A 27,958-nucleotide genomic window follows, 5' to 3' on the forward strand; every position below is an offset into this window, starting at 1 on the left:
TTATGACTGGCTTGTTTCACTTAGCATGATGTCCTCAAGGTACATCCATGATGATACATGTATCAAAATTTCCTTCCTTTTAAATGTTTAAATATTTATTTTTGTATTATTACAGAATAATATTTCATTGTAAACAAATAAACAAACCACAGTTTACCTATTCATCCATCGATGGACATCTGTGTTACTTCCATGTTTCAGCTATCATAAATCATGCTGCGATGAACATGGGTGTACAAGTATCTCTCTCAGGCCCTGCTTTCAATTATTTTAGATATATACCCGGAAGTGAAATTGCTAGATCCTATGGGAATTCTATTTTGGATTTTCTGAGGACCTGTCATACTGTTTTCCATAGTGGCTGCATCATTTTACACTCCCACCAACAATGCACAAGGCTTCCAGTTTCTCTACGTCCCTGCCAATACGTCTTTTCTTTTGGGTTTTTTCTCATAGCAGCCATCCTAATGGGTATGAGGTGGTATCTCATTGTGGTTTTGATTTGCATTTCTCTTATGATTAGTGCTGCTGAGCATCTTTTCGTGTGCTTGCTGACTTGTATATCTTCTTTGGAGAAATGTCTATTTAAGCCCTTTGCTCATTTTTTAATTGAGTCGTTTGTTTTTTGTTGTTGAAGTTGAAGTTGAGTCTCCATATATCCCAGATATAAATCCCTTATCACATACATCATTTGCAAATATCTTCTCCCATTCTGCGTGTTGTCTTTTTAATCTGCCGACTGTGTCCTTTGGTGCACGAAAGCAAAAGCTTTGCAGATACTAAAATTTTGTGGGTTTGGTTGAGGAGTAAATCAAATGTCTCTGAAAGAAGGTTAGTTCTTTGAACCCAGAGCAGTCAAGGCTGAGTTCAGAATGGAAGTTCCACAATGAACCCAGAGCAGTCAAGGCTGAGTTCAGAATGGAAGTTCAAGACGAGATGGTGCCTAGGAGGCTCTGCACGGAGCTTCAGTTTCCAAATCCTGAACAGTGCCTCAAAGACAGGAATTAGGATCTTTTACACTGCAAATTTAAAATCCTGATTTATATTTGACAACCTACTTTTCTGATTGTGGATTATCAAGGTGACTGGAGAGAATCATGAATATACGTAAAAAGTTGCAAAATGTAAAGGTGAGAGAAATAATGAACTCCCGCTTTCAGCAGTTTCCCTTCATAGTGAAAAACATACTGACTGTTGATGTGACTGACAGGCAAAACCAAAGTGACAAAGTATGATGAAGTACAAGAATAAGAACAGCATACTTAAATGGTGGATATTTGAACAGCGTAACTCTCTAACACAAGTAGCCAGCTTCCCATTTCCTCCGTGTTGTTAAAATGTCAACGTGCAGGTGAGTGGCGAGCTCACCTTTCACTTTGATTTTATCACAGACAGCCCCCATACAATGTCACACTCTAGTGAGCGCTAAAAATACTTAAGACTCTAATCTCCTTCAAACAACACTTGCTTCTTTAGCCACAAGTGTCAGAGAGGAAACGATCCACAAACAAAAGGTAGATGTTAAGCAACCAAAATAGCTCCAGTTTCCTTTCTCTGAACGCTGGCGTTAGCTGCCTGGCTATTTCCACCAAGGAGGATCCTTGCAGCCTGGCTGTTTTCACAGGCTCTGCAGTAGGAGATGCCACAGGTTCCCAGGGATGTTTGCGTCGGACAGGAACTCGGCTTCCTTCGTGCCTCTGAGCACAATGCTGTCCTCATCTTCACCAACTCCAGGATGGGAGGAGACAGCTTGGATGCCAAAGATGATCTCTGCAGCACTTCTATTTTCCCAGCATTTTTAGAAAGGTTGTTTTGTACCATCATAAATGTTGTTTCTGTGTATCCACATCGTAGAATATAAATAAAACCTGTACTTGGCTGTTTATTACAAAACGCATTAGTATAAATTCAGTTATTTAGCTCTTTGCTAGTTTTGTTAATTTACTAAAATGACAGATATGTTTTATATCTGGAACATTTAAAATTTAAATGTCAGGCCAGGAGCGGTGGCTCACACTTGTAATCCCAGCCCTTTGGGAAGCTGAGGTGGGTGGATCACCTGAGGTGAGGAGTTCAAGACCAGTCTGGCTAACATGACAAAACCCTGTCTCTACTACAAACACAAAAATTAGCAAGGCGTAGAGGCACGTGGCTATAATGCCAGTGACTCAGGAGGCTGAGGCAGGAGAATCGCTCGAACCCAGGAGGAGGAAGCTGCAGTAAGCTGAGATCGTACCACTGACTGCACTCCAGCCTGGGTGACAGAGCGAGACTCTATCTAAAAAAAAAAAAAAAAAAAAAAAAATTAAATGGCAAAACTATTTTTGTAAAATGTAGACTCAAAAACAGTTTAGTTAGGCCTGAAAGAAACCTACTTGTTTTATTTGTTGTCCCTATCAAGACTTTTAAAGTCTCATAACATACCGTATGAACAGACAGATAGATTTTTGGAAGTTGGGTAAAGCCAAAACAAAAGGAAGCATCTCAAAAAATAGGCAGATATTCGTATCTGAGCAAAACTGATATATTTACAATGCATTTGGCTATGCCTACAGTAATGGTTGGCAGTTCATGCCTTTTAACATGAGTTTGACATGGGTTCCAGACTTCTTGAGTTTATATATATTTGGAGCTGGCTAGCCCTGATGAAGTTAACCCCATTTACTAAGTAGTTCCATCAAGAGAACAGAGTTCTACAGAACAAGAGCCTTGTATCCCTTGTTGCTACCTTGCCAGTTTTGCTTAATTTTTTTGACAAGAGGCCATGTGTGGAGATGAACCAATTCTATCATTTTCTGCCAGGATGTTTCAACTGCAGTAGGACTTTGCACGAGCAGAACAGGCTGCTGAGAAAGAGTGCCATGAACAGACAGTGCTAAGGAAGCACTCCAGCGAAAAATCTAAGGAGGCTGCCAATGATGGAGCAGGGGTACATTCTTCCTTCAAGAAGATGCATACAACTGTTTTTATATCTTTGAGTTTTGATTCTCAAGCAGCAAATGCATGACTTCCCTGTCAATGATGAGTAAATGAGTCAAACATTTTCTCCATTCCAGAATCTCTGTGTCTAACAAGATCGTGCTGAAGTGACTCACTGCAGTGCTACACCATGTGACAGCACCATGCCACCTCCTCACCCACATCATCCCTGGCAGAGGCTGCAGAGCCAGAGTCACCCTGCACCCCCTCTGCCAAGCATTACACAACTCTCTTTGATTGAATCAGCATCAATGCATGATGGCTCCATGCAGAAAAGACATCAGACAGGCCCATATTCTGTTGCTTACTGGCAGTAGTAGCAGCCCCGGGATCTCACTTTCCCTTTGTAAACCTCAGTGTCCTCATTGGTAAAATGAAGATAACAGAACCCGCCTTATAAGGATATTGTAAAGATGAAGTTATATGAGATGATGTGCATATAAGTCCTAGCAGAGTACCTGGGATCCAACAAGAACTGAACTGTTGCTGGGTCTCTCTAATTGCTGTTGTGCTTAACTTGGGACATGCTTCATGGGACCGGCTGGCTGAGGACTGGATGATGGTGCCTTTGCTGTCTTCCTGCTGGCCAGTGTACTTCCACATGCAATTTATCGGGCACAATGGTCTTTCATTGATCTAGCAATCTCCAATAGATTTAGCAATTAAAATGTGACCAGCAGAGATGAATAACCTCTGTCTGCTTGGATTTCTTCCATGACTTGCATGTCACTTACCAAGAAAGAATTTGGAAATGACACCTTCACCCAGTGTATCTCTGGCCCCCAACTGAAATGAGATGGCCTTTCCAACACTGATGGCTTCTCTGGGATGGGAATTAGACTGGAACCATACAAACTAAAGTTGCAAGTGGGAGCTTCCCAGGGGGTTGGCTGCTGCCACTGTCCCGGACCCCTATGTCATAATCTACCCAAGAGACAAGCATTCTCTGCGTTTTAGGGACATAAACTGCTCCAATTCAGTGCTGAGAGCCTTTAAAGGGCTGAGCCTTACACACCCTTCAGTTCCTCATGGAAACTGTTCTGCCTGTAGACAGGAACCCCATTTTCCTTTATTATGATCTGAACTTGTTTCCCCTCCAATTTTTTTCTTTTGATAGAGTCTCACTCTATTGCCTAGGCTAGAGTGCAGTGGTGTGATCTCAGCTCATTGCAACCTCTGCCTCCCAAGTTTAGGCAATTCTTGTGCCTCAGCTTCCTGAGTAGCTGGGATTACAGGCATATGCCACCACACCCAGCTAATTTCTTCATATTTTTAGTAGAGACAAGGTTTTGCCATTTGGCCAGGCTGGTCTTGAACTTCTGACCTTAAGTGATCCATCAGCCTCAGCCTCCCAAAGTGCTGGGATTACAGGCGTGAGTCACCGTGCCTGGCCTCTCCCACCAAAATTTGTGTGTTGAAGCCCTAATCCCCAATGTGACTATATTTGGACATGGGACCTCTAAAGAAGTAACTAAACTAAAATGAGGTCATTAAGGTAGGCTCTAATCCAATATGACTGTACTTATAAGGAGAGGATGGGACACCTGGGATGCACAGGTACCACAAAGGCCCTGCAAGGCCACAGCAGCAAGACAGCTGTCTGCAAGGCAAGGAAGAGCCTCAGGAGCAACCAACCTTGCTGACACCTTGGTCTTGAACTTCCAGCCTCTAGGACTGTGAGAAATAAATTTCTGTTGTTGAAACCACCCAGTCGGTGGCATTTTGGTTTTGGCAGCCCTAGAAAACTTACACACCCTTTCACTTACATGTTAAGGCAGTAATTATGATTGCAAAAATTCAAACTATGATCTACTCCTCCAGACTATGTTTTAGACTTGGTCTTCCATTTTACAAACTGTCATGGTGCCGGGCAATTACTCAGCCTCTCGGTGCCCCATCACCTATAAAACGGAGATGACACTCCCTATCTTGTGGGGATTTGGGAAGGATTAAATAAGATAATATAGGTAAACACTAAATATACTGCCATGTGGCACTTTCCCCATATATTCATAGTTCTCCTGCCCCAATTTGGCCTGACAGAAATTTTTTTTTCTACATTCATCTAAAACAAATGTTTTCAGAACATCCACATACTCACTCAGGTCCTGCCTTCTGGGGCAATGAGATGTCGCCCTACTGTCTTGGGACAGAAATTAAACAGCTGGATGTAGCGATTGTTTACCTGTGAATCTTTCCATTTTTCAGCTAACATTTTCTAACTTCTGTATCATTTAAGTAAGGGATGGTAACTTCTAGACGCTTCAATTCCAAGAATGTTCTCCTCTGAACGCCTTTTAGTTTTTTTCTCTTAAAATACGGTGTTCAGGCTGAGTGTGGTGGCTCACGCTGTAATCCCAGCACTCTGGGAGGCCGAGGTGAACAGATCACTTGAGGTCAGGAGTTCAAGAGCAGCTCTGCCAACACGGCGAAACCCCATCTCTACTAGAAATATAAAAATTAGCCAGGCATGGTGGCGTGCACCTGCAGTCTCAGCTATACAGGCCGAGGCAGGAGAATCGCTTGAACCTGGTAGGTGGAGGTTGCAGTGAGCCAGGACAGTGCTACTGCACACCAGCCTGGGTGACAGAGCGAGACTCTGTCTCAAAAAAAAAAAGTGTTCAGAGACCTACTCACTGAAGGAACAGATGTTGCCAGCACAGAATAGATTGGCACCACCCCACACTCATCCTGATCATCATGCTTCTGTTAGGACAGGCTAGGCCACTGTATCCCTTTCACAGCCGTCACTGGCTCCTAGCCCCACCAAACTGCCTGAGTGCTTTCTTGGGTGTGCCATTTTTATCAGGGCACCCTCATTCTCATACTTGAAATTGAAGGGCCTCTGGGGTGAGCCTTGGACTGAGGTACACAGAGGAGCCTGGGTTGGACCTGGACGTGGGGCTCCTCTCGTTCACAGTCCATGGCATGTGTAGCAAGGAAGTGACTGATCTGGACGTCATCAGAGACCCTGAGAGTGTGAGTCACTCACTCCTCCCAAATGTCATCTCCCGGAGGATCTGCCTGGCTTAGGGAACCACTCTGGACCCTAATGCTGCCCTGTCTGTTTGCCCTCCATTCACCAAACCCTGCAGCTGGAGCAGAACATATCCAAGTTGCTGGTTAATTCAAGGTGCTCCTTCTCTTCAGTGTTACCAGAGACCTCCCTCCAGAAAGACAATGGCCCATTCGTCTCACATGAGCCTCCTTAGCTGTCTGACATTGAGGCCATGTTCACCTGCTCATAAATGTCTACTGAGGGTCCACCACACACCAGGCATATGCTTATGGCTGGGGACACCACGGGGAACAAGTCACGGTCCCAAGCTGGGGAGTCAGCCAAGCAGATGGCAAATACAAGCTGTGTGCTCGAGGCTGTGGGACGTGGAGGGCCCTGGATCTGTCTCAACCTCGTTGCTTGTGGTCCTACTTCATATTGGTCTATCACTACCCTCACCAAGGAGTACTACGAGATGAGTGACAACATGGGCGGCTGCTACAAAGACACCGAACTGGAAAGTCACAAACGTGGGCTACACCCAGAGTCCGGTTTCTTGAAAGAGTATATCAAGCCAGCAGGGGGGATGGGGCCACTGATGTGACAGATGCCCAAGTCCTCAGCTTGTTAGGCTGCTGCCCACAACTAAACAGCGGAGCATGATTACGCCTTTGGAAAGAATTCTGGAACCCAGAAGAACAGGGAACAAACCAAGAGTATTTTTCACTCTGCTACAGGGACAGATGCAACTGGGGAGTGTGCAGGTTCCTTGTCCAGGAAGTCACCGGCTGCATTTTGCTTTGGACAAAAAAGTATGAGGTCGGGGAGAGGATGTTGTTGTGGGAACAGAGTGTTCGGTGGCCTTGTGTTCAAGGCAGACTTCTGAATTTCTGAAAGACTAAAGCATTCACAATAGGTCCAAAAAGACACAGGAACAAACACACAAAAGAAGCTGAAAGGTCTGGGGCGTGTGGCTATAAAGGAAACCTCCCTTCCGGCCTGAAGGCTGGGTATGCGAAGGTTGGGGGCGTTTCACTGAAGAGCAGCCCCAGAGAGCAAAGGGGTGATCCGAACAACCTCCGCTCTTTTGGGGGACATAACAATGTGCCACTGAGTTACCAACCGCTGGCAAAACACAAAACGGTAACACCACTCATTGTTCTTGACCTTCACTGGAGGATGCACACTATAACATGAAGGGAAACACAGCGCTCCCACGGTATTCCACAATATGAAGTTGTGTTATCCAGTTTACAGTGCAGGAAGTGGGAAAACTTCTGCCACATCTGAAAGAAAGTCTGGGCAGCTGGTTCGTGTAAATGATCTGAAGTATCTTAAACTCTAAGATGGGTCCCTGGATACACAGAAACCCCACCTTGATGACGACACCCTCTTCCTCTCTAAGGTTTTTATTCATCTCATACAAAGTTGCAGAGGGAAAGCGTCCCTGCTCTAAACCCAGATTTACTTCTTTGCTCTTCTTTTGCAGGCATCTCTGACATGTAGCTCAGCCTGGTCTGAGACTCAGTTTCTACAACTCAGGTGACAACAGATATCATAATTAGCAAGGTCACCAGGATGGCTGTGAGGGTTAGATCTAACAAGTCATGAGGAGACATTTTATGCACAGCAAAGTAAGTGGGACATGTGTGTCGGTATGTGTGTGTGTGTGTGTGTGTGTGTGTATTTTAAATAGATATGGTTAAGAGACATTGGAAGACCAAACTGAGTGAAGGGAATTTAAAAAGACAGCCAGATAGCTAAGAGAAAAAAAATCACAGATGCAGAAAAGCACCACAGAGTGCGGAGGGGAGAGAAATGAGAGGGGCGGGGGGAGCAGGTGCTGAAGAACCCTCCCATCTTATCTTCACATTGTGTGTGGCCATTGAACCCATTTACAGAAAGCAGAAGCTCGGCCGCTCACTGTGTAATAAGTGGCAATGTCAGCCTCCAGCCCACACGGCTGCTCCTACGGCCTCCCCTTTGCTGCCAGGGCCCTGCGCCCCTCAAGCCCCTCATGGAGGCTCCATTAGACAGTGCTGTGCCATGGATGGAAGATGAACAAGCAGGTTCACTTGGCACTGTGGCAGGCGGGCGGGCGGGCAGGCACCTCCCCGGCCATCCCAGCAGCAGCAGCAGCTCTGGTCTGCCAGGTGGCATGCAAACTGCAAACAGGCCTGCCTGTGCCCTTACTCCTACTTGTGCCCAGACAGACTGTCCCTGCCCCAACTCGCACTGAGGCAGTAAGATCGTTCTCTAACTCTGGCACCTGCACTTTTCATGGCCCATTTACAACTATTTTTCTTAGTGAGGAGTAAATATTCCAAGTCCTGGCCAAAGTTGGCATCATTTATTCCTTAAACGCTAAGTCAGGTCCTTGAGGAAAGCAATTCCTTTGCTATTTGCACACATTTTGAAATCAGGATTTTTTCACTGAGAAACTGTGTTAGTCCCTTGAGGCTGCCATAACAAAATACCATAGATTGGGAGGCTTATAAACAACAGATACTGATTTCTCACAGTTCTGGAGGCTGAAGTCCAAGATCATGGTGTGGACAGACTTGTGTCTGGAGGGCCAGCTTCCTGGTTCAGAGGGCGCCTTCTTGCTGTGTGCTCACATGGTGGAAGGGGCGGAGGAGCTCTCTGGGCTCTCTTTTACAAGGACATTAATCCCATCACGAGGTTCCACCCTCATGACCTCATCACTCCCCAAACATGATAATGTTTGGAGTTAGGATTCTGACATCTGAGTTTTGGAGGATGCCAACATTTAGAGCACAGCAGAGATGATCCATATATATGTTTGGTAAATAAATCATGTACACATAAAGTAAGTTTATATAAATATTTACCGGTTTAATGAGCACAGTGTTAAGACACTGGAGATGTGTCAGGGAACACAGAATTCCCAGCTTCCTGAGCTGTCTGGCAGGGGCTGAAAGAAACCTGAAACCGGGGAAGGGGACAGAGAGTTACCAGAGGGTGGAGGTGGCCAGCGAGACTTCATGGATGCAGTGACTGCCAAGCGAGGTCTGGTGCAGTGAGGAGGTGAACGGGACGCTAGGGAGAGGCAAGTGAAAGGCTCTGCCAGGTGTGGGGAGAAGCAGGAGAGACGCAGCTGGCACAGTCAACTGTGACGTGAGGCCAGCAGAGGCTTTAAGGCATGACATGACCCCGTTCCTGTTTTGATACCTGTCGCTCTAGCAATGGTGTAAAGAAGATTCTGCAGGGGAGAGGGGCATGAGCAGAAGCAGGGTCTAGTTAGGAAGCCAGTGCACCAGGAAACATCTCAGTGGGGCATGGGAGTGCTTGAGCCCAGGAGTGCAGGTGGGAGCAGAGCGAAGTGGCTGGATTCTGGATACACTTCAAAGGAAAACAGGCAGGATTACCTGACAGGTGGATGTGGTTGATGTGTGCTGCAAGAAGAGAGGCCATCAAGGTGGGTCTAAGAATTCTGTCCTCATCATCTCATACTCTGGGTGGGCCGAGATGGTCCTCCCCTCCTGAGCTCATGGTAAACTGAAGGACTCTCTCTTGTCTGCTGAGCCTCAGCCGACCTCAGAGTCCTTCCTTCCAAACAAAGTACTGCAGGAGGCCAACTGGCTGAGGAGTGGTCATGAGGTACACCCGGCAAAGATCAGAGCCCTCTAATTAGTGTGAAAAGCAATTTTTCAATGTCTCCGGGCATCATCCACTTTATCAGTAACCAATTAACCACCACCACAAGGCATGTGATAAGAAACAGAAGGCAGACTTCACTCCAGGAGAAGGACAGCAGGAAGAAGTCTGCAAAGATGAGTATTGCCATGACCTCAACACCCCAGCTCAGAGAGATGGGAAATATGCACGCTCATTTTAATGAGCAAAAAAATATCAGGCCTAAATGGAGACAGGACACTTCAGTCTGGCATCCGCTGGCCAAGTGGTCTGCAGCCCAGCTCTCAGGGCCTTCCCAGTACAGTGGCTGCCAGGGCTTGCCTGACCCTGGGTGTCCTCTCTGCGGAACAGGATCAAGAACACACCAGAGTGACTGAGGATGATCAAATGGACACTTCAGTTCTTGATGAAACGTGTCTTTGGGAGTCTGGTCAGCACAGTTTTATCACTTCCTGTAATATGCTAGTTACCAGATCCAGGAAATAGAACTTCAAGTAATAATGCTTTCCATTAAATGTCTAACATACACAGATCATCCTCAGTCTTCACGCAGTGTGAAATACTATCTTTTTATGTATACACTGTGCTGAGATATTAGAGTAATAAATACCAATTCATGCTTTCAAGTGCAAGGCCTTGTGCATAGCAGTTATTCAACAAATATTCACTAATACATAAGCAAATTTTTCATAGAAAAGTTTATTTTGGGTTATACTAATAACTGATCATAACACAGCCTCCATCATCACTTATTTTAATGGCCAGCATCACTAGCAATTTCAGTCCCAATGCAATATCTTGAGATCATGGAGAAACAGACTTGTCAAGTTGGAATTTTATAGTGTTGAACATAATAAATGCAATAATTCAAATACTAGCAAAAAAATAAAGCTGGAATAATTACTTTAAAATAGTTTTGAATTACTTGTCAATTACAATAAAAATGGATTTATAGTTTTATCTGCATAAAAGTAAGCATATAACTGTATACTGACTGAATAAATGAATAACTACATATTATATATTTGTGGATAATGAAAACTAAAATTAAATAACACAGATAAGTAAACTTCCACAAGCTACTTATTTTTAATCACTTAAATGCAATACCAAAAAAGTTTTAAAAACTTGCTCTGTAAAATGCCAAGTATTATACAAAGAAAGATGCCAGAAAGAATAATTTAAAGTATTGTGTCAATCTTTAATAGGTAAACTGAGACCCCTACAAAAGACTGTCTTGACAGTAATTGATTCTTCTTTTTTTTTTTTTTTTTTTTTTTTTTTTGAGATGGAGTTTCACTCTTTCGCCCAGGCTGGAGTGCAGTGGCACAATCTCAGCTCACTGCAATCTCCGCCTTCTGGTTTCAAGTGATTCTCCTGCCTCAGCCTCCCAAGTAGCTGGGATTACAGGCATCTGCCACTACGCCCAGCTAATTTTTGTATTTTTAGTAGGGATGGGGTTTCACCATGTTGGCCAGGCTTATCTCAAACTCCTGACCTTGTGATCCACCCACCTTGGCCTCCCAAAGTGCTGGGATTACAGGTGTGAGCCACCATGCCCGGTGATTTTTCTTCTTCTTAAACAGAAGCTATCAGGACTGAAAGGGATGAGCAACTCTCTTCTCCAGAATCCTGAGAAGGTATGGAATAGTGAGTAGGGTGTTTGTGGTTTGTGGCTGAGAAGGGAAAATACCACCAAGAGAGGAGAGAATGCTGGTATTGTTTAACAGAATGAGCCTGCTGTAGGGCCTTGGTGATTTTTTAATTGTACATTTGGTATTTGCAGCAATAGCAAATTTGATTTTTAAATATAATCTGCTACTTGGTTAATACAGAACTCTGGCTGGGGCCATGGACCCTTCACTCCCTCTGCCCAGCCCTCCCTGCTTTAGGCATTCTGGCTACTTCTGTCCCCCACTGCACTGTGGCCAGTTCTCATCTCCCACCTTTATGCAGAGCACACACCTAAGGACACAAGGCACAGAGAAGAGTGATCTCGTCCAAGCTCCCATTTCTAGTGCTGGTCAAGCTGGGATCAGAACCCAGGCAAGTGCCATGAGATCTACGTCTGACCACTACAGCGATCACTGGCCAGTGCTGTTCTTAATGTTCCCATTTTACAGAAGAAACGGAGGACTGGAGATGAGCAGAGGGATGCCCACCCAGGCATCTGTGTAGACAGCCCCTACTCACAATCTTAATCCTGGCCCAAGAGCAGAACAAGTGAGGAAACCATGAGCAAAAAAGAGGAAAACAAACTCTCCTTCAGGATGGGTTGCTAAAGACTTGGTATGTTAGTCCGTGTTGCTCTAAAGAAACACCGGAGACTGGGTAATTTACAAAGCAAAAGTGTTTAATTGGCTCATGGTTCCACAGACTACAGGAAGCATGGTACCAGCATCTGCTCGGCTTCTGGTGAGGCCTCAGGAAGCTTTTACTCATGGTGAAAGGCAAAGGCGGATCAGGCAGGTCACATGGTGAGAGAGGGAGCAGGGTCGGTGGGGCTGCCACACACTTTTAAACAACCAGATCTCAGGTAAACTACCAGAGAGAGAACTCACTCATCCCCATGGGGATGGCACCAACCCATTCATGAGGGATCCATCTCCATGACCCAAACACCTTCTACCAGGCCCCACCTTCCAACTGGAATCACATTTCAACATGAGATGTGGAGGGGACAAACATCCAAACCATATCACTCAGTATAGGAAGGTGGTTCTAACCCAAGAGCAAGAGCAGCGAGCAAGAATTCCAGCAGCTGCCTAGGGTCTGGGACAAAGGGAGAGTTCACCTTCTGTACATGGCACGATGGTGAGAGGACAGTGTGGGCCCCAGATGAAGCAGGAAGAAAATCCTGTGCAGAACAGACAATTCCTCTGTCCTCCCGGATGAGGGTTCCCTGGGTCCCAGTGAGAAGGAGTGAGGACTACTGATGTGTTTTAACACACAACTTTAGGCCTGAGCTAACTTCATGGAAAACTGCATATAATTATTATTCTACAGTATAGATGGACTCATTTTCAGGTAACTTTCCTACTGAAGAATCTCTTAGCAGATCTGTTGCCTTTGAGTAGTCAAAATTCAGAGCCAGCTGCTGAGGGAGGTAGTTTGCTATGGAGGGGTGGTTCTCAAAGTGGGGTTTGCCAGAGTGGCAGCACTTAAGATGCAAATGTTCAGGCCCCATCCAGACCTACTGAATTAGCACTCAGGTGGGGCCCAGAAAAATGTGTTTTAACAAGCCCTTTGGGTGAATTGATGCCTGCTCAAGTCTGAGAAATCTTTGAGAGCATAAGGTGCCTTAATGTGTACAATCAATCATTCTGGTCTGAAGTTTCCACATAATAAAAGTTGCATTCACAGTACTGTGGGAAGAGCCATGGGGTCTGAGGAGAGCATTCGGTCACCTCCAGGCTCTAAAACTTCTGGGAAAACCTCTTCAAAATTAGAAATAATAAACACACATGACCAAATTATGAATACATAATCAGGTGACTGACAAATACTAACATAATGATCATAATTTTTAGAAAATTTTCAAATGAACTGGAGGATGGCTAAAATTATCCCACCATTAGAACGAAGAAGCAAATACTGAATTTTTTAAACTAGTTGATACAAAATAATATTTTAAAATATACAAATGTAAGCATTCTCGTTTTCTTACAAACTAGTCATGTCCCTGAAAATGAACCTTTTCTTCGTGTTCAGGACACTGGTGTTAGTAACAGTTGCATATAAATAAGGCTTCCCAAACAAACATCTTATCTTTATATGGAAGGAAGTTCATGAAGAAGGAATTGACGTTCTTCCCTAACAACAACGACAATACATTTTTGGGTTCCTTTCCCAGAAATTAGTAAATAACAAAATACCTTTCAGTTTAAAAAAGCATGTTCAGAGCAAATGCTTAAATCTAATCCATATGCCACTCATATGCTTAAAAAGGAAGATGGTTTCCATGAGCCAATTTCTCCACGCATTCTGTGCCAAATAAAACAGATTTCAGCAAAAAGCTTTTACTGCCTCAGAGGAAACTCTGTTCATTCTACAGGGTATAAAGTACTATTTATTTTTCATTCAGAATTCCCAATTCTCTACTTACTGCACATTTTCCCACTCAAGCAGGCTTTATCCACTGTGGGTAAGCACATTAAATGCAGAAAAATACAACATCTTTTCTGGGTGGAAGAAATTTTTAAAATGCTAGTACAGTTCAGCATCTACATTTTATCACATTAAGAAAATATAGTTCTTATTAAAAGAAAAAAGCTGACATAATATTGATCCTGGAAGTCATACTTTTTATTACTGTTAAAGAAATACCTATCCTAAGCCAAAGCAAAAAGACATTCCCAGGGGCATGTAGCTGGGAAAGGCCAATGCTATCAATACGGTCTGCATGTTATAAAAAAGTTCAGAATCTACATCCAAGCAAATTAATGAGACACACTATAGATAATCAGAAGAAACAGCTTTGTGTTTTCCATTTCCATCATCTTATCATGGATGCGTACAACAAAAAGGTACCATTTGTGCCTAAATTTCTTTTAGGAAAACACAGCTAATATATCATGAAGAACTCAAAATAAGTCAGTCACATTAGAATATATATATATATTCTATATATAATATATTTTATATAGAATATATGTATTTATTTTATATATAAAAATATATATATATATATTTTTTGAGACGGAGTTTTGCTCTTGTCGCACAGGCTAGAGTGCAGTGGCGTGATCTCGGCTCGCCGCAACCTCTGCCTCCCGGGTTCAAGCGATTCTCCTGCCTCAGCCTTCTGAGTAGTTGGGACTACAGGTGTGCACCACCATGCCCGGCTAATTTTGTATTTTTAGTAGAGATGGGGTTTCACCATGTTGGCCATGGTTGCTCTTGAACTCCTGACCTCAGGTGATCCTCCTGCCTCAGCCTCCCAAAGTGCTGGGATTACAGGCGTGAGCTACTGCGCCCAGCCTAGAAAATATTTAAGAGACACAAAAATAAAAATATTTTCTTCGAAAATATGTTGCACTACAGGCTTTTCATATAGGTTTTTAGGGATATGAAGGACTAAGGATGGGAGCAAGATGGTCTCTGAGACCCAGGGATAAAAAACACCCATGAAGGAACAGAGATGGATGACCAGAGGACCGACTTGCAAAAATAGATGGACAGACGGACATACCTGGACAGACTGACAAGCAGGCTGATAAGGAAATTACATGACATGTCAGGACCCTGCTATTTCGTTTCTGCTGCTATAACTTTTAATCAAGATCCAGGGGCCAAGCCTCACATTCAGGAGACACAGACTTAGTTTTTAGGATATTTTGAGAGCAAATGAGCAAAAAGGGGCCTTGAACCTAAAGACTAGCAGGGTGTGACACTCTCTATGCAACTGGGCTAGGCCACATGACACAAGCGGCAAGAATTAAAAAATAAAGTCCTGCCACAGAATGAATGGACTCTGAATGTGCTTTCTGTAAATGTTGGCATTTGCGGCATGCTGCCTCCACAGGAAGCTGGGATGCAGTCAGTCAGAAACATCTCAGCCCAGGGAAGAAGACTGCATCCTTATCTTTACACCTGCACGGTGGATCTGACATCTCAGGGTGTGTGGGGAGCAGGACTGGGCTGCTGGGTGCATCCTGACTGCCTTGGGGAACTCAGCTTCTCAGAGTTAAAAACATGAACCCTTCCTGGCATCTTGCCTTTACTTCTAAATAAAGCTTAAATATTTGCCCTCAACACTCCAGTCACTACAGCCACAAACATGAAGGATTACTGTGTTCCCAGGGAGCTTTGGAAGAATCAACTGTGTCACTGAAAAGATGCTTTGATTGCTAGAACGGCCCACTGCCCTACCTTTTCCGATGCCTTGTCTTGCACAGGTGGACCTGAACCTGGAGGAGGAGGGGCTCGGCGCTTCTTCATCTCCGACTTCACGGACACCCCTGAGATGCTGCCCAGCGAGAGGGATGGACCCAGCGTAAGGGAACGTGAGTGCATGGATGGGGAGTTGGGTGTCGTTAAACAGCCCTGTTGGGGAAGAGACAAACAGAAAACCAAATCAGTGTGAGATGACTTCTCCCTGTATGAATGCTCACATGTGAAGACAAAGTTCCAATCTGTCCACCTGAGCTTGAACAGCAGCTGTTTCTGCGGTCAGCTTGAAAGGCTTTAGCAAGCCCCGCCTGTAGCTTTCCAGGGAAAGCTGGAGAAGATGCTGCAGAACAGACTCATGCTATGAGGCTCACTTTCTTAATCATGAAGGCGATGGCAGACTCTTTAGGCCACTAAGAGAACACTTAGCAGCTAGAATCATTTACACTTCTTGACCAACCTGCAGGTGTGAATTGGCCTCCTTAAAACTTTAACCTGTTGTCAGAATGAGCTCTTAGACACTGAAAAGAGGAAGGAACTGATCAAGAAATACATCTCCGTGGGGAAGACACCAACAATCTTGGTCATCTTGGAAAGTACTCCACTTGTTGCCAGGAGGGGGCTTATGTTTCTTCTAATTTTCAGAAGTTAGGAAAACTGACAATGTGGTATAAGCAATATGCTATGAAGACTGTCTAGAACCATCAGTACAGTACTTAGTGACGGATACCTAATAAGCTGAAAGAAATACAAACCAACACACTAATTAATTGCTCTCAAGGGGCAATTTCCGTACCGGGGGAGCAGGCTGCAGGACACACAAACTTTTTGAATCTTTTTTCTCCCTAAGGTCTGTTAATAGAATCATGTAAGTGCTAGTGCAGAAAGAGCATCTGGGGAACCAGCAGAGCCAGCACTCTAACTTCAAACTGAAAACAAGATGGTACCATCCTGTGTCCTGGTGCTTCTTCTCTCCTAGCCACAACAGCTCTTTCACAGCACCTGTTACCATGGACACAGTCAACACTGAGAGCCAATGCAGTAAAGGGTTAAGCCCACAGACCTTGGAGACACTGCCTGGGTTTGATTCCTTCTTTCGACCTTAGATGAGGTTTTTTGGTGTATGTAAGATACATGAGTAAGATACAAATCTTGGGCAAATTTTTAATTTCTCCTTACCCCAGTTTATCTCCTGTAAAACTGGGGTAAATAATAGTTCTTGCATTAGAAAGCTATCATGTGAATCAAATGAGTAACTGGATGTAAAAGAGCTTGAAAGAGTTCTTGGCACATTGGCTGGGTGTGGTGATGCACACCTATAGTCCCAGCTACTTGGGAGGTTAAGGTGGGAGGATCTCTTGAGCCCGAGTTTGAGGCTGTAGTGAGCCATGCTGGTGTCACTGGAAGACAGAGTGAAATCCCACTTCTTAAAAAAAAAAAAAAAAAAAAAAAAAAAAAAGAGTTCTTGGTACAAAGTAAGTGCCCAATAAGTGTTAGCTATTATGATTATTATACTTGCTTGTTTGTATCTTTCTCTCCCATTAAGATGTGAACTCAATGAACACACTAATTATCACTCATTTTTACTGATAACTGTATGTAATCCCAGCTCCAAACAGTTCCTAGTAGGTGGAGGGCCCTTCAGTCAACCTTCCTGAGAATGAATGAATAGACAGATGACCCTCTGGGTCACTATGATTTCATGTTTTACATAATAAGCTTGTGGGTAAGATTTCATTTGAACAACTAGTTCTCCATATTTAAAATGAAGATATAAAGGAAATCCATCATATTAAACAATGGCCCAGTATTATTTGTACTCAGATGCAAACGCTGTTGCTCTGCCAGTTATACGATCATTTGTTTTCCTGAAGAAAATTTGAGTCACAGATTTTCTTGTGCTTAAATATTAAAGCCAAAGGACAAAACACTCCATGAAAGCTGCTTTTTATGCCATTAGTGCTTCCCTGCAGACACTGAACATCAGTGATGCCCCATGCTTTGGCCATCAGGTACAGAGTTCCCATAGGAAACAGGTGAGGGTGGTATAACAGAAAAGAAACTAACACCCAGAAAACTCATCAATGCCTATTTAGGCTCCCACAGAAAAATGTAAGTTGCTCCCTTGAGTCCTTGAGTTCTGCAGCCATCACAGTCATTACTAAGCAAATAAGCCACGCAAAATAAACTCCGCCTTACATCCCCCTCCATGGCAACAGTGAGGACTCAGGGAGACGCAACTCAGATTTACTTAACCCTGCAGGATCTAGAAGACTACATGAAGCATAGGAAGCAAACCAGAGAAGGGATTTTACTATTCACAGTTCTGGAGCTGGAAAGGTGTTTTGCTGGATGGCTGGTTTGTGCAAATGCCCCCAGATTCACGGGGATTGCAAACCCCATCTTTCCTCATCAGTAGTCACTTAGCATATGGCCAGAGCATGGACACTGGGACCTTCCACATTGTTGTGTTTCCTCATCCACGACGTCTCTGCTGACAGTGACTGCACACGCACACACTCAGGCGCATGTGCACACACTCTCACATGCACACTCAGACGTGCACTCACACGTGAATGCACGTTTTCGAGGATGCTTAAAGCTGTGGTAGTCGATGAAGAACTACATACTTCCACCCATGCCACCTGCTATCTCTAAAGCATACATGCCCTATCTGGCATCCCAGAAACACAATGTCCATGGTAGTGCATTCCACAACTACATATCTAATTGCTTGTCTTCACTCCACCCTGTCTAGACATGGAACTCCCAGTTCCTCTTGTCCTCAGTCCTCACCACAACTATGCCTGCCTGACTGATCACTCAACACTGCTGTGAATCCACCTCTGTCCTGTAAATGCCCTGAGCACTTAAAGAAGGTCTGTGCAGAATACTCCCTTAAAAGAACTTTACAGCCCCCTCCCATTTCATAATGATTTCAGGTTTTAATTTGTAACTGTTTTTGCTCTCATAAGCATCCTGGACATTTTGGATTATCTGCTTTTTAAGGTACGAATGGGAATAGACCCCATATAGTGGGTACATCCCCATCTTCAAAATGGGGAAAATTCCATTTCCTTCAAAGTTATTACAAGCATTAAATGAGGTAATTTAGATAAAGCACATTAGAAGTGTCCTATCTATGTGGTTTCCTTCTTCGCTGGTATCTATTTTGGGTGACAATGACCTCATGAGGGCCACAGTGAGATGACCTTGAATGGTGGAAAGTCAGAAGGCGAAAGTGCACCCCATCCCAAGTCCTCCTAGAAGTTCTGATATTGATTATCTTCACACAATGGGCTCCTCATGATGCCATCATCTGTGACTCTGGAACTTAACTGAATTTCAATACAACAGATGATTTTTCTCCCCTAATTTGTTCTACACAATTAACAAATGTCTCTTCCCACCTCCCGCAACACTCCTAAGGAGGTCGATTGCAGGGTCCAATGGTCCTGAGCCACCAGACCCGCTCCTCAGTTCTGCTACGCAACAGTGTTTCTCAGCCTTTAACCCAAGGGAAGACAAAAACTTTGTGCTGTCCAGAGAATACCCGTGTTTCATTTCTATCTTCCTTCTTTCCCTACTTTTGGAATTTGTACACAGAATTTAGAAAACAATCCACAGAATAACATGGGAGGAAAACATTGTGAAGTATTGAATCCTTTAAAGTCCTGACTCATATCAATAGGAAGTGAAAGGGAAAACCAAGAGCTTAATGCATGCAGTCTGGAGTCCAAACAGCTTGGCCCCCACTATTATCCCAGTTTCCTCGGTTGTCTCCTGCTACCAAGTGGCAAAGTTCATGAGGGACAGGCCACTGCTTGCCTGCAAGAGAGGTTTGGTTTCCTGTCCAAGCTTGTCAATATATACATGTTTTTAATATCAAGTTATTTTTTTGTAGGGAAGTGAGTCATAGCTCTCACCAAAGGTTGGCACCAAAATCCACAGATTTTGGCAGTCATGATCTTATCAAATTTTCTCAGGAGTTGCAAGTGCAACCAGATAAATCATTAAGAAAAAGCAATGAATAACAGAGAAAAGAAAACTAAGCAAATAGAACCTTCTGTCTCAGGCTTCATGGGACTTTGGTTGGTGGGATTTAAACTTCCTCCAGGCCAGCTGCTGTCATTCGATGGATAGTCAAATTCAACTGCACCCACCAAAGACAATGCAAAACTCTCTGTGTCCATGTCATCACACCACTGATAGCCAATTAACTCATTACATTCAGTATAAAATATCAGTGATTTGACCCTCATACATACATCTGGGGAGAGAGGACAGGAAGAAGAGGAAACTAACCATTTCCAGATCTGAGTGTCGGCTCAAAATAAAACCAGTATCATCCGCAAGTATTTTTGACATGGGTCCTAATTTTAAATTTACACACACACACACACATGCACACACATTTATGTATGCATGGGTGTGTGTGCACGTATATATATGCACATATTTGATTGCTTCTGTTTAAAATGTACTAGTCTCAGCAAAGCTTATTTTCCTTTTATTTGACTTTTATTGTGACCACAAAATACTATTCCACTGACAGGGACAAGGAGCTATGCAGAGCTAGCACTGGGCAGCAGGGGCATGGCTCCAACAGCACAAGGGCCCCATAGAACCTGATAGGGCCCTGAGAATGCAGGGTGTCCCTGGAATACTTTTAGGGCTCACAAGTACCGCAGAAAACACGTTGTCTCCCTCGCTTATTGACTTATAATTGATCAGCGATCCGTACCAGACAGGAAGCTGAGCATGTTCAAGGTAAACATTCCTATTTCGAGTCAGTACAAACTACCATGGTTCATTTCCCTTTGCCAAAATTCTCGAAGAGATCCTCACAGAGCTGCCTCACAAGCACACCCACATCACACAGCCTAAGACAGATCAATCTGTTCATACAACAAAAAGGGGCTTGATGGACTTCAGCCCCTTACTTTACTGCACAATACACTTCCAGGGACAAACAGGAGATGCTGTACCTGAAATCTTTGTTTAAATTGATTTTTTTTTAAAGAGATCAATAGTCATTTTGTTTCCATTTCTCAAAGGTGTCCATCCTACAAATACAATTATATCTTGACTCATTTAATCAAGTCTACCAAAAGTCTGATTAGATCTTTTGACATGGTTATTGAGGAAATCAGATGTTGATTTCTGCGTCAAGGTTAAGGGATATCTTTTGGCTACAATTTAAGTATACTCTGAGCTGGCAATCAACAATCCTCTCAGCAGAGGCTCTTCTAAATGGGATCAGATCCTCTTAGAATAGCATGATGTTTGTTGTTTTGACGGTGAGAAAAACTGAGGACCGGGAGACTGATGGAGCTACTCAGGATGGCTCAGTTCCTTAGTAACAGAATAAACTAGAAAGATGAAACTAGAAATACGTTCCTGTTGCTGCCTGCAGCCTCCTCTCTTTAGACGATGCTGCCCCCTTTTGAAAGGCTTTACAACTTTTTTTTTTTTAAATGCTTTGTTACAGAATCAAGTGGGAGGGAAGATTCAGCTCAGAACCTGTTATCCACATTGGCTTTTCTTCGGATACAGGTGTTGACAGGACTCAAGGCAGAACAATGCGACATAAACCAGATGAGGCGAATGGACACTCGCTGGGGTCTGTTGGGCAGAGCAGCTCAGGTCTGTCAAAGTTCCTGGCAAGGTGAGAATGGGGAGAACGCTGCTTCTCATCTGTGGTGGCTGGCACAGTCCTGGGTAAGGACAAGGCCAACTTTCCTTCCAAAGAGGGTGTTCTCTGTCTCTGCATTTCCTTATCCTCAGGGCACAGCCTTCCTGACAGACACTCCTTAAGCTGAATCCCAGAGCCAAATCCCGAGACGTCTTCTGGCATCCTGGAAATCCTGCACTGATTCCGAGGAAGTGGCAAACCAAGAACCATGAAGCATGCCAGCTTCATGTGAACTGATCACCAGGAATGGGCAGGAAAATGGAACTTGGGAATCTCTTTTCTATAGGGTGAGGCGAGTAGGAAACGATTGCTCTTTTTTGGCCAAGTTCCCCCATGGAATGCCTGCGGGGTGGCATTTTAAGTATTCAGACCAAGAAAAGTGGCAGAAGCTACTTGGTCTGGATGCACATTTCAGCCAACAAAATACCGTGTCACGTAAGCTCTCTGATAATTTCTTGGCTGGCAAGACATTTTCTTAAAATGAGCAAACAAAGAGTATCCAACTGGTATTTGATTTTTTTTTTGAGACAGAGTCTTACTCCGTCACCCAGGCTGGAGTGCAATGGTGTGGTCTGGGCTCACTGCAACCTCTGCCTTCCCAGTTCAAGGGATTCTCCTGCCTTAGCCTCCTGAGTAACTGGGATTACAGGAGCATGCCACCACACCCAGCTAATTTTTGTATTTTTACTAGAGACAGGGTTTTGCCATCGTGGCCAGGCTGGTCTCGAACTCCTGACCTCAAGTGATCGACCTGCCTCGGCCTCCCAAAGTGCTGGGATTACAGGCATGAGCTACCACGCCGGACCCGGTATTTTATTTTCTCTTAACAAAACTGGAAGATACGATTGAAGGTGAGCTATCAGATACTATTTCAGTCTTATGAAGCAGGACCATCTGTGAGGCATTTGAATGTTTAGAATGCTTAATAATGACAATTTCAGAAAGGCAGAGGTTTCTGAAAAGCTTGTAAATTAAAAGGAAATGAGCCCTGGGGTGCTTCAAAGATGGATGACATGTGATGTGTGTCCTCAGGCAGGCAGGATCTTGTGACAGTGGCCACAGCAGACCACAGAAGTTCATCTCCAGCTGAGCCAGGGGGAGGGAGCAGATGCAGTGCATGGTGCAAAATTCATCAGGGCAGGTGGAGGAGGAAAAGTAAGGGGAAGGGCATCCAAGGGGAAGGATGAGGAAGAGAAGGTTATGAAAGGTTAAGTCATGATGTGCAGCGTAGTGACTGACCAGAATTACAAGGCAAGGAGTGGGGGCTTGGCAGCAGCAGAGAAGAGCGTCAGGGAAAGGATGTTCACAGGGCATGCCTCAATCTGCATGCATGTGTGTGTGTGAGTATGTGTGTATGACTGCTTGTGGTCAGATTTCAGCTGAGGCAAACTCAATTAGGTATAGTTTCAGGGAAAAATGAGGTTCCAATTTATATAAATAATACAATCCTAATGAAAAAGGGAAGGTTTTTCCCTCTCAAATGTGCATGTAAAATTTCCCATAATTTATGTGGTGACACATTTTGAATAACTGACTTATAAGTTCAGTTTTCTATACTTCATCAAGAGTGATACTTTATGTGTAGCCCTCCTCCAGATCAATGGATTTCTCCAAATGAAACCAAGTATTTCATTTTAAGTGGGCGTTTTGTTAAAGAGCATTTTAATAATACTATGGACTAGACCAGGAAAGGAATGAGAAACTCAGCCATAGACGTGCATGGGGCAGGTCTGGGTGCCGACTGAAAGGGTACCACTAAAGGACACGGAAACAAAACAAAAAAGGGAACAATTCCCGTGCAGTAAATAGGATTGTTTCTAAAACGTGCGCCAAATCAGGAAGGCTTCCCTGTAACTCCAGGTCACTGAGTCATGAGGTGAAGGAAATAAGCTGATCAGATTTCCCCCTTGGCAAAAATTTCTTTCCAAGAAAAGTAGGATTTATTTTTTAAGCAGCAGGAAAAGTAGCTGCGTTGTTCGAGAGCCTCTCTTCCCGGGAGTAGACTAATTCTGTGATGTACTGTTTATAATGTTGCCCTCTCTAATCTGCTAAGGGACTTACCACTCATCACTACCTGTATGGAGCATACTGTAGAAGAGGGTTCAGAGGGTGGCCACATAATTTATTATTCAAATTAGAACTATTTTTCAAGTGATCTAAAGGAAGCCTAATGGGAAAGAACACAGTGACATCAGCATTGTTGGGACTGTCCCAGGCTAGCAGAAGTGTGGTCTCTCCACCTGGGTAGCATATGAGCTGACACCTGACAGGTGCAAAGAGAACAACTCAGCCGATTAGGGAGGAAATCTAAACTCCAGGCTCAGAAAATGGTGATAGATTCATGTGCAGGCATGTATTTTACACATATAACCCACTTGACCCTCATACCAGCTCTATGAGGAAGGTAATTATATGGTCCTCTTTTCACAGCTAAGGAAACTCAGGTACAGAGAGTGAGTGGTTGCCCAAGGTCACACACTAGGAAGTGGTGGAGCCAGACAGGCTGGCTCTGGGGTAGAGGTTCGCAAACTCAGCTGCATGGAATTCCCTGGAGCATTAACGATGTGCACACCCAGGCTGCACCCCAATCCAAGCATATCCGTCCGAAACCCTGGAGCCGGACCAGGCACTGGCTGTCTTCCTTTTTTAAATTATGATAACAAAGTGTGTGTAATAACATAAAATTAACTATGTCAGCCATTTGAAAGCATACAATCTCTGGTGTTAAGTACATTGACACTATCATCCAGACATCACCACTATCTATTTCAGAATGTTTTCATCATCCCAAAAGGAGACCTTGTACCCATTAAGCAGACACTCCCCAATCTCCTTTCCCAACCCAGTCCCGGACAAACCCCAGTTTGCTTTTGGACTCTATGGATTTACCTGTTCCAAATGTTTCATATAAATGAAATCAAACAACATATGATCTTTGTGTTTGGCTTCTTTCACTTAGCATAATGTTTCCAAGGTTTGCTCACAATGCAGCATGTATCAGTATTTCATTCCTTGTTAAGGCTGAATGTTTGGATGTATATACCACATTCTTATCCACTCATCTATTCATGAGCATTAGCGTTGTTTCTACTTTTCAGCTACTGTGGACAGAGCTGCTATAAGCATTTGTGTACTGTTTTACTTGTTTTTAATTTGTTTTGGGTTTTTTTCCCTTTTTTTTTTTTTTTTTCTGAGACAGAATCTCGCTCTTGTTGCCCAGGCTGGAGTGCAGTGGTGTAATCTCAGCTCACTGCAACCTCGGCCTCCCAGGTTCAAACGATTCTCCTGCCTCAGCCTCCTGAGTAGCTGGGATTACAGGCGCCCACCACTGTGCCCGACTAATTTTTTGTATATTTAGTAAAGACAGGGTTTTACCATGTTGGCCAGGCTGGTCTTGAACTCTTGACCTCAAGTGATCAGCCTACCTCAGCCTCCCAAAGTGCTGGGATTACAGGTGTGAGCCACCGTGCCCAGCCTGTTTTTAATTCTTTTGGGTATATTCCTAGGAGTAGAATTGTGGCTTATAAGTTATTCCTTTTTTTTTTTTTTTTTTTTTTTTTGAGATGGAGTGTCGTTCTTGTTGCCCAGGCTGGAGTGCAGTGCCGCAAACTCAGCTCACTGTAACCTCTACCTCCTGGGTTCAAGCTTCTCCTGCCTCAGCCTCCTGAGTAGCCGGGATCACAGGCACCTGCCACCACGCCCAGCTAATTTTTGTACTTTTAGTAGAGATGGGGTTTCGCCATGTTGGCTGGTCTCGAACTCCTGACCTCAGGTGATCCATCCACCTCGGCCTCCCAAAGTGCTGGGATAACAGGATTGAGCCACTGCACCCGGCCTGTTATTCCCATGTTTAACTTACTGAGGAACAGCCAAAATGTTTTCCACAGTGGCTGTACCATTTTACTTTCTCATCAGCAATGAACAAGGGTTTCAGTTTATCCATGTCCTGACCAACATTTGTTTTCCTTTTGTTTGAACAACCGTCTTTCGTGTGTGTGAAGCAGTGTATCACTATGGTTTTGAACTGCACTTCCCCCACTACTAATGAGGTGGAAGCATATTTCCGTGTGTTTGCTCCCATTAGGCATCTGTGTCTGGGAATCAAGATTGGGCCCCACTGCTCTTACCTTTGCTCCTGACTATCACAGCACACTGCCCAGGCTGGAGGTGGCTCACTTTTATTCTCTCTTTAGGAATAGTGCCTTAGAGCATCAGCCATCATATTACTGGTCCCAAGCCCCGTGATTTCATATGCACGGGTTTCACATGCAAGGTGCCAGCCTCTGTGAGCAGCATCTGTGCAAGAGCTGAAACACCATCCTTCTGTCGTCTTCAAAAAGTGTATCAGGGAATAATCACGTTTTTCCAGGTGAAACTGAATGGCTTTTGTCTGTTTAAATCACTCACAAATTTCGGTACTCTATTGTTAAATAACAAATAATTAATCAGCCCCTCCTTGGGCCTCCCCTGCCACCTCCTTTTAGAACTGATGCAAAGCATAACAGCTGGTCAAGTGCACATCCCCATGACTGCAGGGAAGGGCTGCCAGGCACACGCATCTCAAGGTTACCCATGAAGTTCACCTTCAAAGCAATCTGCAGTTTCCTTGAGGTTCTCCTGGTAATCTTGTCATTCAGCCCCAGTCCTTTCCTATTTTCTGGCATGACCTGTGGGACTCAGATTCTGTAGCTCTTCTGCCATGCCCCCCTCCGTTCTCCCATTAAGATATTATCTCTTGTTGGAAATAAAAAGACAGGACAGAGGAAGGCGACTGTCGTGAAGCCGCTAGTGCAGGAATGCGGGGTGGGGAGGAGGGCAATAGCCCAGATTTCTGGGAAGCGTGGAGAGTTAGAAAGAAGGTCTGGTGAAGAGCTGTGCATTTTCTCATGTAAAGGCAGGTGGTGCAGAGCAGGAGTCGTGAGGGATACAGGGTATTCCCTCGCTTCTTTCCAACTCAAGGTGAGGAGGTCAGAGCAGTCAGGAGGAAAACCCAAGAGCTACAAAAGTTACCTAATAGGAGGGCTGTGGTCCACTGGGAAGTTGGAGAGCAGATACGGCTGCTGATCCCCTGGCAGCCCCAGGAGGGGTGTGACACTCTCAGCTCCCCACCTTGGGCATGGTGACGGGGAGCCAGCAGGAGGCTCCTCATTAACCGGCAGGAAGTGTTCTACAGACCAGGGTCCCTGCACAGGGACAGGAGAAGGCACTGCAAAGGGGAGGAGAATGGCTTGCCTCTCAGAGTCCAGTCAGAACTCTGCAGCCCTGGGGCAGCTGTGACCTCCAGGCTGTGTCAGTCCTGCACTTGCAGGTGGCTGGGTATGGCCTCCCCTCTCTAGAAAAGAGTTGGGAGCCAGCACGCTGAGAACCTGCCCATGGCCATCCACTAAGCCCTTCCTTGTCCTGGCTCACAAAAAGGTCCCTCAGCCTTACATGGGTCACATTTGTTAGAAACGCTTGTTCCTCACTGCCATAAAGATATAGCACTTGAACATAAATTTAACTTCCTCAGCAAGGTCATTTTTACTTTCTGCAGAAAGGGTATACTCGCCAGCAGTTTTGCCACGAGAGGACACCAAACAAAGGAGACAGGGTCATTTATAACCTGATGCATCCACCTTACTGCTGTGTCTGGTTTCCATTGGCTGGAACAGGACCTCACATGCTGTATTTGTCCTGTTTGGCTAGCAACTTAGAACTTTTTAAAAGAGGCAAAGGCAGAGAACAAAGGAAGGAGTAAGTAACTTGTGGAATGCTGAGAAAGGTAAAAACACCTTCAAATAAGGAAGAGGAACAGGCTATGACCTAATGCCCACTTGGGTTAGTATAAGCATGCCAGGGCAAATACTTAGGCTAAATTGTGGGAGCTAAGAGCTAATAACATAAAGGACATTGATTTCTTTTTTTTTTTTTTTTTTTTTTTTTGAGACAGAGTCTCGCTCTGTCACCCAGGCTGGAGTGCAGTGGCGTGCTCTCGGCTCACTGCAAACTCTGCCTCCTGGGTTCACACCATTCTCCTGCCTCAGCCTCCCGAGTAGCTGGGACTACAGGTGCCGGCCACCACGCCCGGCTAAGTTTTTTGCATTTTTATTTTATTTTTAGTAGAGATGGGGTTTTACCGTGTTAGCCAGGATGGTCTCGATCTCCTGACTTCGTGATCTACCTGCCTGAGTATCTCAAAGTGCTAGGATTACAGGCGTGAGCCACCGTGCTAGGCCACATTGATTTCTTTATTACGGCTAGCAGATATTTAAGAATGTTAGCACAGGTCTTTGAAATAAATTTTGCTTCTAAGAGAAGTTATGATTTATTCCTAATTAGACAGAGAGGAGAGTCTCTTTGAAGAGGAACCTCTATTTTGCTGTTTACAGGGCAGGTGGGAGGCAGCCGGAGTGACTGGGGGATGGGCTACAAAGGGAAGCGGACCCATTTCCCCTCATCTTCCCTTGCTTTGTCTTCTTCTCATAGCTCACGCTCCACCTCAGCTCCTGTCAGATTCTCTTTTGGTTGGTTTCTAAAGTACAATTCTACTGGCTTTTAAGCAAAACTGTATGTGCTATTCAATGTCTCCCTCTCCCCAGGTTGTAGGTACCCCTCAATGGCCCACTGGGTCCTGTTGCCCTCCATCTCTTCTCTGACACAGCAGCTTCCAAGGCCTTGGCCCATGGATGCCGTCCATGCCGCTAAGGTCTTATCCTGGCCCCTCTCCTGTCTGGCTGCCCATAAATGCCCTTGACTTACTCCCA

General features: G+C 44.5%; 1 protein-coding gene across 9 annotated transcripts in view; it reads right to left on the reverse strand.

The window, feature by feature from the left end:
* The window catches only part of LOC105492381 (cordon-bleu WH2 repeat protein), a 300,253-nt gene that overhangs the window by 106,797 nt on the left and 165,498 nt on the right, over positions 1-27,958 (reverse strand). For all 9 annotated transcript variants that reach the window (XM_011759456.2, XM_011759450.3, XM_011759453.3 and 6 more), the window contains one exon: positions 15,503-15,676. In XM_011759456.2, coding sequence (XP_011757758.2) covers positions 15,503-15,676 — 174 coding nt within the window. The remainder of the gene's footprint in view (positions 1-15,502; positions 15,677-27,958) is intronic.

This window comes from Macaca nemestrina, chromosome 4, assembly GCF_043159975.1.
Source record: "Macaca nemestrina isolate mMacNem1 chromosome 4, mMacNem.hap1, whole genome shotgun sequence".
NCBI classification, from domain to species: domain Eukaryota; kingdom Metazoa; phylum Chordata; class Mammalia; order Primates; family Cercopithecidae; genus Macaca; species Macaca nemestrina.